Here is a 14,416-nt window from a genome sequence, read left to right on the forward strand (position 1 = left end):
CAGCTATTTATACGCTGCTGAGTTTCCCTTGCAGCATTCACCTCACAGTAGAGTACAGATTCCACTGGTTCTCTCTCTCTTACCTCACAGATACTGTAGGCACATTCTAACAGTACTGCTCAGAGAGGACCACAGCTAACATTGAAAATTCCCTCCCCCTATTTCGCTCTGTCAGAATTAATTTATTCTGATGTGTTCTCAACTCTCCATCTATCTCTCTCTTTCTATCTCTCTCTCTCTCTCTCTCTCTCTCTCTCTCTCTCTCTCTCTCTCTCTCTCTCTCTCTCTCTCTCTCTCTCTCTCTCTCTCAATTCAATTCAATTCAATTCAATTCAAGGGGCTTTATTGGCATGGGAAACATGTGTTAACATTGCCAAAGCAAGTGAGGTAGATATTATACAAAAGTGAAATAAACAATACAAATTAACAGTAAACATTACACATACAGAAGTTTCAAAACAATAAAGACATTACAAATGTTATATTATATATATACAGTGTTGTAACAATGTACAAATGGTTAAAGCACACAAGTTAAAATAAATAAGAATAAATATGGGTTGTATTTACAATGGTGTTTGTTCTTCACTGGTTGCCCTTTTCTTGTGGCAACAAGTCACAAATCTTGCTGCTGTGATGGCACACTGTGGAATTTCTCCCAGTAGATATGGGAGTTTATCAAAATTGGATTTGTTTTCAAATTCTTTGTGGATCTGTGTAATCTGAGGGAAATATGTCTCTCTAATATGGTCATACATTGGGCAGGAGGTTAGGAAGTGCAGCTCAGTTTCCACCTCATTTTGTGGGCAGTGTGCACATAGCCTGTCTTCTCTTGAGAGCCATGTCTGCCTACGGCGGCCTTTCTCAATAGCAAGGCTATGCTCACTGAGTCTGTACATAGTCAAAGCTTTCCTTAAGTTTGGGTCAGTCACAGTGGTCAGGTATTCTGCCACTGTGTACTCTCTGTTTAGGGCCAAATAGCATTCTAGTTTGCTCTGTTTTTTTGTTAATTCTTTCCAATGTGTCAAGTAATTATCTTTTTGTTTTCTCATGATTTGGTTGGGTCTAATTGTGCTGTTGTCCTGGGGCTCTGTGGGGTGTGTTTGTGTTTGTGAACAGAGCCCTAGGACCAGCTTGCTTAGGGGACTCTTCTCCAGGTTCATCTCTCTGTAGGTGATGGCTTTGTTATGGAAGATTTGGGAATCGCTTCCTTTTAGGTGGTTGTAGAATTTAACGGCTCTTTTCTGGATTTTGATAATTAGTGGGTATCGGCCTAATTCTGCTCTGCATGCATTATTTGGTGTTCTACGTTGTACACGGAGGATATTTTTGCAGAATTCTGCATACAGAGTCTCAATTTGGTGTTTGTCCCATTTTGTGAAATCTTGGTTGGTGAGCGGACCCCAGACCTCACAACCATAAAGGGCAATGGGCTCTATGACTGATTCAAGTATTTTTAGCCAGATCCTAATTGGTATGTTGAAATTTATGTTCCTTTTGATGGCATAGAAGGCCCTTCTTGCCTTGTCTCTCAGATCGTTCACAGCTTTGTGGAAGTTACCTGTGGTGCTGATGTTTAGGCCGAGGTATGTATAGTTTTTTGTGTGCTCTAGGGCAACGGTGTCTAGATGGAATTTGTGGTCCTGGTGACTGGACCTTTTTTGGAACACCATTATTTTGGTCTTACTGAGATTTACTGTCAGGGCCCAGGTCTGACAGAATCTGTGCAGAAGATCTAGGTGCTGCTGTAGGCCCTCCTTGGTTGGTGACAGAAGCACCAGATCATCAGCAAACAGTAGACATTTGACTTCGGATTCTAGTAGGGTGAGACCGGGTGCTGCAGACTGTTCTAGTGCCCGCGCCAATTCGTTGATATATATGTTGAAGAGGGTGGGGCTTAAGCTGCATCCCTGTCTCACCCCACGACCCTGTGTGAAGAAATGTGTGTGTTTTTTGCCAATTTTAACTGCACACTTGTTGTTTGTGTACATGGATTTTATAATGTCGTATGTTTTACCCCCAACACCACTTTCCATCAATTTGTATAGCAGACCCTCATGCCAAATTGAGGCTTTTTTTGAAATCAACAAAGCATGAGAAGACTTTGCCTTTGTTTTGGTTTGTTTGGTTGTCAATTAGGGTGTGTAGGGTGAATACATGGTCTGTTGTACGGTAATTTGGTAAAAAGCCAATTTGACATTTGCTCAGTACATTGTTTTCATTGAGGAAATGTACGAGTCTGCTGTTAATGATAATGCAGAGGATTTTCCCAAGGTTACTGTTGACGCATATTCCACGGTAGTTATTGGGGTCAAATTTGTCTCCACTTTTGTGGATTGGGGTGATCAGTCCTTGGTTCCAAATATTGGGGAAGATGCCAGAGCTAAGGACGATGTTAAAGAGTTTTAGTATAGCCAATTGGAATTTGTTGTCTGTATATTTGATCATTTCATTAAGGATACCATCAACACCATAGGCCTTTTTGGGTTGGAGGGTTTTTATTTTGTCCTGTAACTCATTCAAGGTAATTGGAGAATCCAGTGGGTTCTGGTAGTCTTTAATAGTTGATTCTAGGATTTGTATTTGATCATGTATATGTTTTTGCTCTTTATTATTTGTTATAGAGCCAAAAAGATTGGAGAAGTGGTTTACCCATACATCTCCATTTTGGATAGATAATTCTTCGTGTTGTTGTTTGTTTAGTGTTTTCCAATTTTCCCAGAATTGGTTAGAGTCTATGGAGTCTTCAATTACATTGAGCTGATTTCTGACGTGCTGTTCCTTCTTTTTCCGTAGTGTATTTCTGTATTGTTTTAGTGATTCACCATAGTGAAGGCGTAGACTCAGGTTTTCCGGGTCTCTATGTTTTTGGTTGGACAGGTTTCTCAATTTATTTCTTAGATTTTTGCATTCTTTATCAAACCATCAAAAAATCAAAAAATCTCTCTCTCTCTCTATCTATCTCTCTCTCTCTCTCTCTCTCTCTCTCTCTCTCTCTCTCTCTCTCTCTCTCTCTCTCTCTCTCTCTCTCTCTCTCTCTCTCTCTCTCTCTCTCTCTCTCTCTCTCTCTCTCTCTCTCTCTGTCTCTCTCTCTGTCTCTCTCTCTCTCTCGCTCTCTCGCTCTCTCTCACTGCCTGTTGTATTAACCTATCACTCTCCCTTCCTCTCACTCTCCCTTCCTCTCTCTCTCCCTCTCTCTTTCCACATACAAACCATTCCTCACGAGCACTGGCTGTTTCTGTCTCTGTCCTCCCCTGTTTCTGTCTCTGTCCTCTCCTGTTTCTGTCTCTGTCCTTCCCTGTTTCTGTCTCTGTCTCTGTTCTTCCCTGTTTCTGTTTCTGTCCTTCCCTGTTTCTGTCTCTGTCTCTGTCCTCCCCTGTTTCTGTCTCTGTCCTTCCCTGTTTCTGTCTCTGTATCTGTCCTTCCCTGTTTCTGTCTCTGTATCTGTCCTTCCCTGTTTCTGTCTCTGTCCTTCCCTGTTTCTGTCTCTGTCCTCCCCTGTTTCTGTCTCTGTCCTCCCCTGTCTCTGTCTCTGTCCTTCCCTGTTTCTGCCCTGCACATTCATGCAAATGAATACACACCTCTCCTCCCCATCCCTCTCTTGTTCTGTCTCTCTCTCGTTCTCTCTCTTATTCTCTCTCTCTCAATTTCAATTTTCATTTTAAGGGCTCTACTGGCGTGGGAAACATGTTTGCATTGCCAAAGCAAGTGAAATAGATAATAAACAGAAGTGAAATAAATAATAATAAATTAACAGGTAACATTACACTCACAGAAGTTCCAAAAGAATAAAGACATTTCAAATGCCTTTCTCAATAGCAAGGCTATGCTCACTAGAGGTCGACTGATTATGATTTTTCAACGCAGATACCGATACCGATTATTGGAGGACCAAAAAAAGTCGATACCGATTTATCGGCCAGGGTGCGACTAGGGTGGATTACGCTAGTTTTGTATTGTCTAGGGGTTTGTATTGTCTAGGGTTTTGTATGTCTAGGGTTTTGTAGGTCTAGGTATTTGTATGTTTATGGTGGCCTGATATGGTTCCCAATCAGAGGCAGCTGTTTATCGTTGTCTCTGATTGGGGATCATATTTAGGTAGCCATTTCCCCTTTGGTGTTTGTGGGTTCTTCTCTATGTGTAGTTGCCTGTCAGCACTCATTTGTATAGCTTCACGTGTCGTTTTGTTATTTTGGTTAGTTTGTCCAGTGTTCATTCTTATTATAATAAAAAATGTACGCATACCATGCTGCGCCTTGGTCTCCTTCCGACGACAGACGTGATAGAAGAACCCACCACAAAAGGACCAAGCAGCGTGTTAATGAGGAGCGGACATCCTTGGCCCGGGAGAAAGATGAGTGGAGGACATCCTGGACCTGGGAGGAGGTAATGGCAGGGGACAAGACCCTGCCATGGAAGCAGGTGGAGATAGCGCAGGAGGAACGGCGACGATACGAGGGGACACGGTTAGCATGGAAGCCCGAGAGGCAGCCCCAATCATTTTTTGGGGGGGGTGGCACACAAGGAGATTGACTGAGTCAGGTTGGAGACCTGTGCCAACTCCTCGTACCTACCGTGGGGAGCGTGTGACTGGTCAGACACCGTGTTATGCAGAGATGCGCACGGTGTCTCCAGTTCGCATTCATAGCCCGGTGCGCTCTATTCCAGCTCCTCGCATTTGCCCGGCTAGAATGGGCATCCAGCCAGGACGGATGGTGCCGTCTCAGCGCTCCTGGTCTCCAGTACACCTCCTTGGACCAGGATATCCTGCGCCGGCTCTGCGTACTGTGTCTTCGGTGTGTCTGCACAGCCCAGTGCGTCCTGTGCTAGCGCCCCGCACTTGCCGGGCTCAAGTGAGCATCCAGTCAGGAAGGGTTGTGCCAGCTCTACGCCCCAGATCTCCAGTGCGCCTCCATAGTCCAGTACGTCCTGTGCCTCCTCTCCACACTCACCCTGAGGTGTGTGTCCCCAGCCCGGTACCACCAGTTCTGGCACAACGCATCAGGCCTCCAGTGCACTTCCACAGTCCAGTACGGCCTGTGCCTCTTCCCCGCACTCGCACTGAGGTGCGTGTCCTCAGCCCGGTACCACCAGTTCCGGCACCACGCATCAGGCTTCCAGTGCGCTTTCATAGTCCAGAGCTTCCGGCGACAGTTCCCAGTCTAGAGCTTCCGGCGACAGTTCCCAGTCCGGAACCTCCAACGACGGTCCACAGTCCGGAGCCTCCAACGACGGGCCACAGTCCGGAACCTCCAACGACGGGCCACAGTCCGGAACCTCCAACGACGGGCCACAGTCCGGAACCTCCAATGACGGGCCACAGTTCGGAACCTCCAGCGACGATCCCCAGTCCGGAGCCTCCAGCAACGATCGCCAGTCCGGAGCCTCCAGCGACGATCCCCAGTCCGGAGCCTCCAGCGACGATCCCCAGTCCGGAGCCTCCAGCGACGATCCCCAGTCCGGAGCCTCCGTCGACGATCCCCAGCCTCCAACGACGGGCCACAGTCCGGAACCTCCAACGACGGGCCACAGTCCGGAACCTCCAACGACGGTCCACAGTCCGGAGCCTCCAGCAACGATCCCCAGTCCGGAGCCTCCAGCGACGATCCCCAGCCTCCAACGATGGGCCACAGTCCGGAACCTCCAACGACGGGCCACAGTCCGGAACCTCCAACGACGGTCCACAGTCACGCCCTGACCTGAGATATCTCTGTTTTCTTTATATTTTGGTTAGGTCAGGGTGTGACTAGGGTGGATTACGCTAGTTTTTTATTGTCTAGGGGTTTTGTATTGTCTAGGGTTTTTGTATATCTAGGGTTTTGTAGGTTTAGGTATTTGTATGTTTATGGTGGCCTGATATGGTTCCCAATCAGAGGCAGCTGTTTATCGTTGTCTCTGATTGGGGATCATATTTAGGTAGCCATTTCCCCTTTGGTGTTTGTGGGTTCTTCTCTATGTGTAGTTGCCTGTCAGCACTCATTTGTATAGCTTCACGTGTCGTTTTGTTATTTTGGTTAGTTTGTCCAGTGTTCATTCTTATTATAATAAAGAATGTACGCATACCACGCTGCACCTTGGTCTCCTTCCGACGACAGACGTGACATGAACACTTATTTTAACTTAATATAATACATCAATAAAATCAATTTAGCCTCAAATAAATAATGAAACATGTTCAATTTGGTTTAAATAATGCAAAAACAAAGTGTTGGAGAAGAAAGTAAAAGTGCAATATGTGCCATGTAAGAAAGCTAATGTTTAAGTTCCTTGCTCAGAACATGAGAACATATGAAAGCCGGTGGTTCCTTTTAACATGAGTCTTCAATATTCCCAGGTAAGAAGTTTTAGGTTGTAGTTATTATAGGAATTATAGGACTATTTCTCTCTATACGATTTGTATTTCATATACCTTTGACTATTGGATGTTCTTATAGACACTTAGTATTGCCAGTGTAACAGTATAGCTTCCGTCCCTCTCCTCGCTCCTACCTGGGCTCGAACCAGGAACACATCGACAACAGCCACCCTCGAAGCAGCGTTACCCCTAGCTAGCCATTTCACATCGGTTACATCAGCCTAATCTCGGGAGTTGATAGGCTTGAAGTCATAAACAGTGCAATGCTTGAAGCATTGCGAAGAGCTGCTGGCAAAACGCACGAAAGTGCTGTTTGAATGAATGCTTACGAGCCTGCTGCTGCCTACCACCGCTGTCAAACTGCTATATCAAATCATTGACTTAATTATAACATAATAACACACAGAAATACGAGCCTTAGGTCATTAATATTGTCGAATCCGGAAACTATCATCTCGAAAACAAAACGTTTATTCTTTCAGTGAAATACGGAACCGTTCCATATTTTATCTAACGGGTGGCATCCATAAGTCTAAATATTCCTGTTACATTGCACAACCTTCAATGTTACATAATTACGTAAAATTCTGGCAAATTAGTTCGCAATGACCCAGGCGGCCCAAACTGTTGCATATACCCTGACTGCGTGCAATGAACGCAAGAGAAGTGACACAATTTCACCTGGTTAATATTGCCTGCTAACCTGGATTTCTTTTAACTAAATATACAGGTTTAAAAATATATACTTCTGTGTATTGATTTTAAGAAAGGCATTGATGTTTATGGTTAGGTACAGTCGTGCAACGATTGTGCTTTTTTCGCAAATGCGCTTTTGTTAAATCATCCCCCATTTGGCGAAGTTGGCTGTCTTTGTTAGGAAGAAATAGTCTTCACACAGTTCGCAACGAGTCAGGCGGCCCAAACTGCTGCATATACCCTGACTCTGTTGCGAGAGAAGTGACACAATTTCCCTAGTTAAAAGAAATTCATGTTAGCAGGCAATATTAACTAAATATGCAGGTTTAAAAATATATACTTATGTATTGATTTTAAGAAAAGCATTGATGTTTATGGTTAGGTACACGTTGGAGCAGGGACAGTCCTTTTTCGCAAATGCGCACCGCATCGATTATATGCAACGCAGGACACGCTAGATAAACCAGTAATATCATCAACCATGTGTAGTTAACTAGTGATTATGATTGATTTTTTTATAAAATAAGTTTAATGCTAGCTAGCAACTTACCTTGGCTTCTTACTTTATTCGCGTAACAGGCAGGCTCCTCATGGAGTGCAATGTAAGGCAGGTGGTTAGAGCGGTGGACTAGTTAAGCGTAAGGTTGCAAGATTGAATCCCCGAGCTGACAAGGGAAAAATCTGTCGTTCTGCCCCTGAACAAGGCAGTTAACCCACCGTTCCTAGGCCGTCATAGAAAATAAGAATGTGTTCTTAACTGACCTGCCTAGTTAAATAAAGGTGGGGGGGTGGCCAAATCGGTGTCCAAAAATACCGATTTCCGATTGTTAATGAAACTTGAAATCGGCCCTAATTTATCGACCATTCCGATTAAACGGTCGACCTCTAATGCTCACTGAGTCTGTACATAGTCAAAGCTTTCCTTAAGTCTGAGTCAGTCACAGTGGTATTCTGCCACTGTGTACTCTTTGTTTAGGGCCAAATAGCATTCTAGTTTGCTCAGTTTTTTTATAAATTCTTTCCATTGTGTCAAGTAATTATCTTTTTGTTTTCTCGTGATTTTGTTGCTGTCCTGGGGCTCTGTGGGGTCTGTTTGTGTTTGTGAACAGAGCCCCAGGACCAGCTTGCTTAGGGGACTCTTCTCCAGGTTAATTTCTCTGTAGGTGATGGCTTTGTTATGGAAGGGAATTGCTTCCTTTTAGGTGGTTGTAGAATTTAATGTCTCTTTTCTGGATTTTAATAATTAGCAGGTATTGCCTAATTCTGCTCTGCATGCATTATTTGGTGTTTTACGTTGTACACTGATGATATTTTAGCAGAATTCTGCATGCAGAGTCTCGTTCTCCCTCTCACAGGGCTGATGTTGATGTTAAGTCATGTCAGTCTGTTGGCTCGGGGGGCTGTCTTAACCCCTGCTCCTTCTCCATGTCTCCCCTGCCACCCCCCCTCTCTCTGTCTCTCTCTGTCTTTCCCTCTCTCTGTCTCTCACAGTCTTTCCCTCTCTCTCTCTGTCTCTCTCTGTCTTTCCCTCTGTCTCTCTGTCTCTCTCAGTCTTTCCCTCTCTCTCTGTCTCTCTCAGTCTTTCCCTCTCTCTCTGTCTCTCTCTGTCTTTCCCTCTCTCTCTGTCTCTCTCTGTCTTTCCCTCTCTCTCTCTTTCTCTCTCAGTCTTTCCCTCTCTCTCTCTGTCTCTCTCAGTCTTTCCCTCTCTCTGTCTCTCTCAGTCTTTCCCTCTCTCTCTCTGTCTCTCTCAGTCTTTCCCTCTCTCTCTGTCTCTCTCTGTCTTTCCCTCTCTCTCTCTGTCTCTCTCAGTCTTTCCCTCTCTCTCTCTGTCTCTCTCAGTCTTTCCCTCTCTCTCTCTGTCTCTCTGTCTTTCCCTCTCTCTCTGTGTCAGTGAGACTGTAATGTGAAGCCTGTTGGCTCGGGGCTGTTTTAACCTCCCTCCCTCCCTCCCTCCCTCCCCCCCCCTCCCTCCCTCCCTCCCTCCCTCCCTCCCTCCCTCCCTCCCTCCCTCCCTCCCTCCCTCCCAGTGTGCTTGAGGGCCCCAGGCCAGTCGACTCCACCAGTGTGTAACACACATCTACAGCATTAGCCCTCATCTCTACTGCTCACTGCTCCACTCCAACACACTCTGTCTCTGGCTGGGCTCATATCTGGATGCCACACTTACCAGGCCAGGGAACAGTGTACTCTGGCTAGGGGAGAGTAGCTACTGCAGGTCAACGTAATGAACGTAATGATAAGTTAAGTGTGGGTCAATGTAGGTAAGGTGCAGTGTTAAGTGGTGTGTTTAGGAGTTTGTTGTGTAAGTCGTTACCATGGCTGTAGTCTAGGCCTTCAAGGCACATCTGTACCCTTACATAGAGGTGTGTCAATATGACTTCAATATGACTTCTCTCTTAATCACTGTCTAATCATTTTCTCTCCCTCTCCCTCTCCCTCTCCCTCTCCCTCCCCCTCTCCCTCTCCCTGTCCCTCTCCCTCTCTCCCTCTCCCTCTTCCTCTCCCTCTCTCGCTCTGTCTCTCTGTCTCTCTCTGTCTCGTTCTCTCTCTCTCAGTGTCTGATGTTAATGTAGAACCAGGACTTCCAGAAACAGACTACACACTCAGACCAGACATCAAAATCCAGGACATCGGTGAGTCACACACACATCAAGTTGACGTCACAATCTGATGCTAAGCCAAGTTGGACTAGCTGCCATTTCCTTCATAAGGGTGTGATATGTCCTGCTATGATGGTAGCCAATAAAATAAAGTGTTGTTTTGGTTGAGGCTGTACATCCCAGTCATAGCTAGCCTGCTGCACACTCATAAATATGTGTGTGTGTGTGTGTGTGTGTGTGTGTGTGTGTGTGTGTGTGTGTGTGTGTGTGTGTGTGTGTGTGTGTGTGTGTGTGTGTGTGTGTGTGTGTGTGTGTGTGTGTGTGTGTGTGTGTGTGTGTGCTCCTAGAGGGAGGTGATAACAGGCACATCCAAAGGGTCAGAGGTCAAATAGATCAGTTATGACATCCCTCACTCATCCCTCCTTTCCCATCGCCCTCTCCTCACTCATCCCTCATCCCTCCTTTCCCACCGCCCTCTCCTCCCTCATCCCTCCTTTCCCACCATCCTCCCCTCCCTCATCCCTCCTTTCCCACCGTCCTCCCCTCCCTCATCCCTCCTTTCCCATCGCCCTCTCCTCACTCATCCCTGATCCCTCCTTTCCCACCGCCCTCTCCTCCCTCATCCCTCCTTTCCCACCATCCTCCCCTCCCTCATCCCTCCTTTCCCACTGTCCTCCCCTCCCTCATCCCTCCTTTCCCACCTCCCTCCCCTCCCTCATCCATCCCTTCCCACCATCCTCCCCTCCCTCATTCCTCCTTTCCCACCATCCCCCCTTCCCTCATCCCTCCTTTCCCACTGTCCCCCCCTCCCTCATCCCTCCTTTCCCACTGTCCCCCCCTCCCTCATCCCTCCTTTCCCACTGTCCACCCTCCCTCATCCCTCCTTTCCCACCGTCCTCCCCTCCCTCATCCCTCCTTTCCCACCATCCTCCCCTCCCTCATCCCTCCTTTCCCACCGTCCTCCCCTCCCTCATCCCTCCTTTCCCACCATCCTCCCCTCCCTCATCCCTCCTTTCTCAGATTAGGAGACAGCTACCTCTACCTGTTCACCCTCCTGTCTTCCTCATTCCTCCTCCTAGAACATGACAGATTAGGAAACAGCTACCTCTACCTGTTCACCCTCCTGTCTTCCTCATTCCTCCTCCTAGAACATGACAGATTAGGAGACAGCTACCTCTACCTGTTCACCCTCCTGTCTTCATCATTCCTCCTCCTAGAACATTACAGATTAGGAGACAGCTACCTCTACCTGTTCAGCCTCCTGTCTTCATCATTCCTCCTCCTAGAACATTACAGATTAGGAGACAGCTACCTCTACCTGTTCAGCCTCCTGTCTTCCTCATTCCTCATAGAACATTACAGATTAGGAGACAGCTACCTCTACCTGTTCAGCCTCCTGTCTTCCTCATTCCTCCTCCTAGAACATTACAGATTAGGAGACAGCTACCTCTACCTGTTCACCCTCCCGTCTTCCTCATTCCTTCTAGAACATTACAGATTAGGAGACAGCTACCTCTACCTGTTCAGCCTCCTGTCCTCCTCATTCCTCCTCCTAGAACATTACAGATTAGGAGACAGCTACCTCTACCTGTTCAGCCTCCTGTCTTCCTCAATCCTCATTCCTCATAGAACATTACAGATTAGGAGACAGCTACCTCTACCTGTTCAGCCTCCTGTCTTCCTCATTCCTCCTCCTAGAACATTACAGATTAAGAGACAGCTACCTCTACCTGTTCACCCTCCCGTCTTCCTCATTCCTTCTAGAACATTACAGATTAGGAGACAGCTACCTCTACCTGTTCAGCCTCCTGTCTTCCTCATTCCTCCTCCTAGAACATTACAGATTAGGAGACAGTTATCTCTACCTGTTCACCCTCCTGTCGTCCTCATTCCTCCTCCTAGAACATTACAGATTAGGAGACAGTTATCTCTACCTGTTCACCCTCCCGTCGTCCTCATTTCTCCTCCTAGAACATTACAGATTAGGAGACAGTTATCTCTACCTGTTCACCCTCCTGTCGTCCTCATTTCTCCTCCTAGAACATTACAGATTAGGAGACAGCTACCTCTACCTGTTCACCCTCCTGTCGTCCTCATTCCTCGTCCTAGAACATTACAGATTAGGAGACAGCTACCTCTACCTGTTCACCCTCCTGTCGTCCTCATTCCTCCTCCTAGAACATTACAGATTAGGAGACAGCTACCTCTACCTGTTCAGCCTCCTGTCTTCCTCATTCCTCCTTCTAGAACATTACAGATTAGGAGACAGCTACCTCTACCTGTTCAGCCTCCTGTCTTCCTCATTCCTCCTCCTAGAACATTACAGATTAGGAGACAGCTACCTCTACCTGTTCAGCCTCCTGTCTTCCTCATTCCTCCTCCTAGAACATTACAGATTAGGAGACAGCTACCTCTACCTGTTCAGCCTCCTGTCTTCCTCATTCCTCATTCCTCATAGAACATTACAGATTAGGAGACAGCTACCTCTACCTGTTCACCCTCCTGTCTTCCTCATTCCTCCTCCTAGAACATTACAGATTAGGAGACAGCTACCTCTACCTGTTCACCCTCCCGTCTTCCTCATTCCTTCTAGAACATTACAGATTAGGAGACAGCTACCTCTACCTGTTCAGCCTCCTGTCTTCCTCATTCCTCCTCCTAGAACATTACAGATTAGGAGACAGCTACCTCTACCTGTTCAGCCTCCTGTCTTCCTCATTCCTCCTCCTAGAACATTACAGATTAGGAGACAGTTATCTCTACCTGTTAACCCTCCTGTCGTCCTCATTCCTCGTCCTAGAACATTACAGATTAGGAGACAGCTACCTCTACCTGTTCACACTCCTGTCGTCCTCATTTCTCCTCCTAGAACATTACAGATTAGGAGACAGCTACCTCTACCTGTACAGCCTCCTGTCTTCCTCATTCCTCCTCCTAGAACATTACAGATTAGGAGACAGCTACCTCTACCTGTTCAGCCTCCTGTCTTCCTCATTCCTCCTCCTAGAACATTACAGATTAGGAGACAGCTACCTCTACCTGTTCAGCCTCCTGTCTTCCTCATTCCTCCTCCTAGAACATTACAGATTAGGAGACAGTTATCTCTACCTGTTCAGCCTCCTGTCTTCCTCATTCCTCCTCCTAGAACATTACAGATTAGGAGACAGCTACCTCTACCTGTTCAGCCTCCTGTCTTCCTCATTTCTCCTCCTAGAACATTACAGATTAGGAGACAGTTACCTCTACCTGTTCAGCCTCCTGTCGTCCTCATTCCTCCTCCTAGAACATTACAGATTAGGAGACAGCTACCTCTACCTGTTCAGCCTCCTGTCTTCCTCATTTCTCCTCCTAGAACATTACAGATTAGGAGACAGTTATCTCTACCTGTTCACCCTCCTGTCGTCCTCATTCCTCCTCCTACTGTATGGTCCTGTCTCTAATCACCTGTTTCTGTCTGTTTGAGTCTATTCATCATTCTTTCCTTTGCCATTTAACTATCCTTCTCCCTCCCTCGCTTTTTCTACATCTGTCTTCCTCTTTTTCAGCGTATCTCAGTCTCTCATTTCAGGTTCAACACCCCCTCTCTCTCTGACACCTCTACCACCCTCTCTCTCTGACACCTCTACGCCCCTCTCTCTCTGACACCTCTACCACTCTCTCTCTCTCTGACACCTCTACCCCCTCTCTCTCTGACACCTCTACGCCCCTCTCTCTCTGACACCTCTACCACTCTCTCTCTGACACATCTACCCCCTCTCTCTCTGACACCTCTACCACCTTCCTTCTCTGACACCTCTACCACCCTCTCTCTCTAACACCTCTACCACCCTCCTTCTCTGACACCTCTACCACCCTCTCTCTCTGGCACCTCTACCACCCTCTCTCTCTGACACCTCTACGCCCCTCTCTCTTTGACACCTCTACACTCCTCTCTCTCTGACACCTCTACCACCCTCTCTCTCTGACATCTCTACCACCCTCTCTCTCTGACACCTCTACCACCCTCTCTCTCTGAAACCTCTACGCCCCTCTCTCTCTGACACCTCTACACCCCTCTCTCTCTGACACCTCTACCACCCTCTCTCTCTGACACCTCTACCACCCTCTCTCTCTGACATCTCTACCACCCTCTCGCTCTGACACCTCTACCACCCTCTCTCTCTGACACCTCTACCACCCTCTCTCTCTGACACCTCTACGCCCCTCTCTCTTTGACACCTCTATGCCCCTCTCTCTCTGACACCTCTACCACCCTCTCTATGACACCTCTACCCCCTCTCTCTCTGACACCTCTACCACCCTCTCTCTCTGACACCTCTACCACCCTCTCTCTCTGACACCTCTACCACCCTCTCTCTCTGACACCTCTACCACCCTCTCTATGACACCTATACCCCCTCTCTCTCTGACACCTCTACCCCCTCTCTCTCTGACACCTCTACCACCCTCTCTCTCTGACACCTCTACCCCCTCTCTCTCTGACACCTCTACCACCCTCTCTCTCTGACACCTCTACCACCCTCTCTCTCTGACACCTCTACCACCCTCTCTGTGACACCTATACCCCCTCTCTCTCTGACACCTCTACCACCCTCTCTCTGACACCTCTACGCCCCTCTCTCTGACACCTATACCCCCTCTCTCTCTGACACCTATACCACCCTCTCTCTGACATCTCTACCACCCTCTCTCTGACACCTCTACCCCCTCTCTCTCTGACATCTCTACCACCCTCTCTCTCTCTGACATCTCTACCACCCTCTCT

The 14,416-nt window shown here is 47.3% G+C and overlaps 1 protein-coding gene across 1 annotated transcript in view; it reads left to right on the forward strand.

The window, feature by feature from the left end:
* Nucleotides 1–14,416, forward strand: part of efna3b (ephrin-A3b) — a 202,140-nt gene that overhangs the window by 148,104 nt on the left and 39,620 nt on the right. The window contains exon 4 of the mRNA XM_071396499.1: nucleotides 9,607–9,684. Coding sequence (XP_071252600.1) covers nucleotides 9,607–9,684 — 78 coding nt within the window. The remainder of the gene's footprint in view (nucleotides 1–9,606; nucleotides 9,685–14,416) is intronic.

This window comes from Salvelinus alpinus, chromosome 4, assembly GCF_045679555.1.
Source record: "Salvelinus alpinus chromosome 4, SLU_Salpinus.1, whole genome shotgun sequence".
Classification (NCBI taxonomy): Eukaryota; Metazoa; Chordata; class Actinopteri; order Salmoniformes; family Salmonidae; genus Salvelinus; species Salvelinus alpinus.